The sequence below is a fragment of the Bison bison genome, unplaced genomic scaffold, assembly GCF_000754665.1.
Source record: "Bison bison bison isolate TAMUID 2011002044 unplaced genomic scaffold, Bison_UMD1.0 scf7180017864473, whole genome shotgun sequence".
NCBI classification, from domain to species: Eukaryota; Metazoa; Chordata; class Mammalia; order Artiodactyla; family Bovidae; genus Bison; species Bison bison.
The window spans coordinates 16,954,771-16,957,945 of NW_011495034.1; the positions used below are offsets into that span (position 1 = coordinate 16,954,771).

Consider the following 3,175-nt stretch of genomic DNA (forward strand, 5'->3'; position numbering starts at 1 on the left):
CCCCGCCCCTCCAGGTCCTTACACTGCTGGCTCATCGCCCCAGCATTGCCCTCCTATGCCCAGAAAACAAAGCACAGAGACCCCCTTCTCAGCTCCTCACCTGGAGGGACCCCAGCCTGACGGCCCAGTTAAAACCACACACAACCCAGACTTCTTTGCTTCTGCATGCAGTCCCCCCCAAACAACCATGACAACCCCCGCAGGGTCAGGAGGTCAGACACCTGCAGGTACGGACCCCAGACGCCTCAGAGAACAGCTTCTGCAGGGTTGAAGGGGTCACAGGCGCCAGGCAGAGCTGGGACGTGCCAGGCAGAGGGCACACTGTCAGTGGGATACACATCCCGCACACCCATCCACACGGGCTGACAGACAAGTCACAGCCCTTTTCGATTTCCGCAGAGATTTCAGTCTTCCCCCGTCCTCCCCCGCGGACCCACCAACATTTCCTCCCAACCACGCAGCGGACCAGGGTCACCAGGAAGCCTGGGACCCGCTGATCTTGCCTTGTGACCCCCAGGGTGCGCCAATTGAAGGCAGAAGCACCGCCGGACAGAGGCAGAGCATGCCCCCGCCTCCCCGCGGACCTCGCGGTCCCCTGAGTCCTCACTCACCCCATCCCAGCACTCCGGCATCTTGCCGAGGGAGGCCACCCGCCTCGACCAGGAAGGGCAAACAAAGGCCTGAGTCACCCGAGTCCAGAGGGAGACTGGACGTCTGCGCAGGTGGGAGACCAGCGGCTCTATGGTGGGGCCCCAGCTCACGGGCCATTTATATGAGGAGCTGCCCGGCCTGGACTGGCCCCTCCTCCCTGCGGGGTTGGTGAGCAGCCACTCGCTCACCCGGAGCCCCTGCTCTTGGATTGGCTTTCAGGAGACAAATCTTGGTTCCGATTGGCTCCAAGGTCCTCGGTCACCCCGGCTTCTGCTCCTCCCACCCCCAGCAACACATCAGTCAGGATGGTCCCCAGCTCCTGCAACCCACTCACCTCCCCCACCCCCGCCCCGCCCCACTGCACAGAGGCTCGGAACCGCAGCTGCACACCGGGTCCCAGAAAGACTAGAGGCCACATGTACAGGTGCGCCCGGTGGCAGGTACAGATTAGCCTCTCACAGCAGAGCAGTCCAGGGTGCCCTAGACAGCACAGCCCTTGACCCATACCCTGGGAGCAGGGAGAGCCTGAGTGGCTCCCAAGCCCAGCCTCCACATCAGGAAGGCCTGGATCCCTTCACCTGGAGAGGTGTGGGGAGTCACTGCTGCCTGCGGCAACCTGGGCTGTGACCCTACTCCAGGAAGCTGTTCCTCCTCCACCCCCAGGGTTTCCCCTTGGGCAGTCCCCAATCTGCGTACATGGATGCCCAGTGCCTGCCCACTGGGGACGGGAAATGAGGGTTCTGGGGCCAGGGGGCCTGGAGAGATTTCGAGACCAGGGATGTGGTGGGCATACACCAGCTCTGTCCTCCCGCACCCTCATCCTGCACCCAGGCCAGAGTCCCCCTGGAGAGAGAGGGGGTGGAATGGGGGCAGGGCAGCTTGTCCACGTGCACACCCCGTCTCCCCATAGCCACACCCAGCCTTCTTTTCTGGGGTCACCCAGCCTGGGGCTTGGCTCTAAAGTCTCTGGGGAGCAGGACAGGTGCTGGGGGTTACGTGGCTCAGGATGTGGGTGAGGAGCTGGCTGGAGACAGGCAGGCAGGGTACTCAGATGAGAAGCAGGAGGCAAAGGAGAATAGAGGAGGAGAGGAAATAGGCCAGGGAGGGGTGCAGAGGAGGGAGCCCAAGGACTGAGAGGAGCAGGAGCAACAGAGAGGGGGCGGGGGGCAGGCGCCTGTGCCCCCATTCTGTCGCTTTGGTGAAGGAACCTGCCACTCGCCCCAGCTTTTATGGACAGCCGTGCATGCTGGCCGGCTGCCCTGGGGGAAGGCGGTCACCTCCCCATCTCTGGGTGCCTGGTGACCTGGTCAGCACCCACCCTCTATGCTATTCCCGGCCACGTCCTCTGCCTGGTGGAGGGGGAGCGTCAATAACTTCTCTGCCCCTTTCTGACCTCTCGCCATGTGGGCCTGCTGCAGAGTGCGGGGGGGCCTGTGCACTCCAAGGGCAGCCAGGGCCTGGAATGGGTGTCCCCCAGCCCCTCACGTCCTGCCCACGTTCCCTGTTCCACGATCCCCATCCAACCTAATGCCCACCTGAACCTCTGAGTGGCCTTCTCCACCCTTGGTTCTAGGTGACCTCGGATACTAGCCACTGCAAGCCATGACCCCCTGATTCTGCTCAGCTCAATGGCTTCAAATCCCCAGACTTGCGTCGAAGTCTCAACCTTCCCATCCACTAGCTGGGTGACCTTGGACAAGATTTTTCCACTCCTCTGTGCCTTAGTCTCTTCAACTATCAAACAAGAATTGCGCCTTCCTCACAGAGCTCCTAGGAGGATGATAAAAAGCTACATACCTCACTACAGACCCAACCCCACGTCTGCCCAGGGGAGAAATGCGGTAATCTGTGTGCTTCTCCGAACTGTGGGTCTCTTCCCTGGAGGTTATACAGTTGTTGGGGCTGAACAAGGCAAGCTCAGGTCCTGGGAGCCAAACCCTGCTAGTCTCTGCTGTGTGACCTCTGGCAAGTCAGTTAACTCCTCTGAGCTGTCATATCTTAAATGGGAGAACAGCAGAGTAGCTGCTTGCATAAGGAGCTGCCAAGGATAATACATAATTTTCACAATATCATATATGAGAAAGGATGAAGAATCTGAAGCACAGCGAAGTAAATTCTCCCACTCAGCGAGGAAGCAGTGGAGCTTACCGGTACCTCACGTTATTATTATCTTTTATTATTTTTAAAACTTTTGGCCACACCCCGAGGCATGTGGGACCTTAGTTCCCTGACCAGGGATTGAACTCCAGCCCCCTGCACTGGAAGGTGGAATCGTAACCAATGGACCACCAGCGAAGTCCCATGAGGTCACATTATTAAGAGTTGTAAATGCTTACGGCCTTAGTTCTCTAGCGGGCCAGACTCCCATCTAAAAGCTTTGCTATGTTACCTTATTTTGTCCTCTGAACATCCACTTTACAAGCAAGGAAAATGAAGCACAGAGAGGTCCTGTAACCTGCCCAACATCACACAGCCAGAGGGCTCAGAGCCAGGGGCTGCACGGAGGCAGTCTGGCTCCGGTGGC

At 59.1% G+C, this 3,175-nt stretch overlaps 1 protein-coding gene across 3 annotated transcripts in view; it reads right to left on the bottom strand.

The window, feature by feature from the left end:
* NDRG4 (NDRG family member 4) overlaps positions 1-3,175 on the bottom strand; it is a 100,454-nt gene that overhangs the window by 11,950 nt on the left and 85,329 nt on the right. For 2 of the 3 annotated variants that reach the window (XM_010861845.1, XM_010861844.1), the window contains exon 1: positions 612-737. The exons of the other annotated variant lie outside the window; for it this stretch is intronic. In XM_010861845.1, coding sequence (XP_010860147.1) covers positions 612-632 — 21 coding nt within the window. In that variant the 5' untranslated portion in view covers positions 633-737. Of the gene's footprint in view, positions 1-611; positions 738-3,175 lie in introns of those variants that run through there. 3 annotated transcript variants of the gene reach the window in all.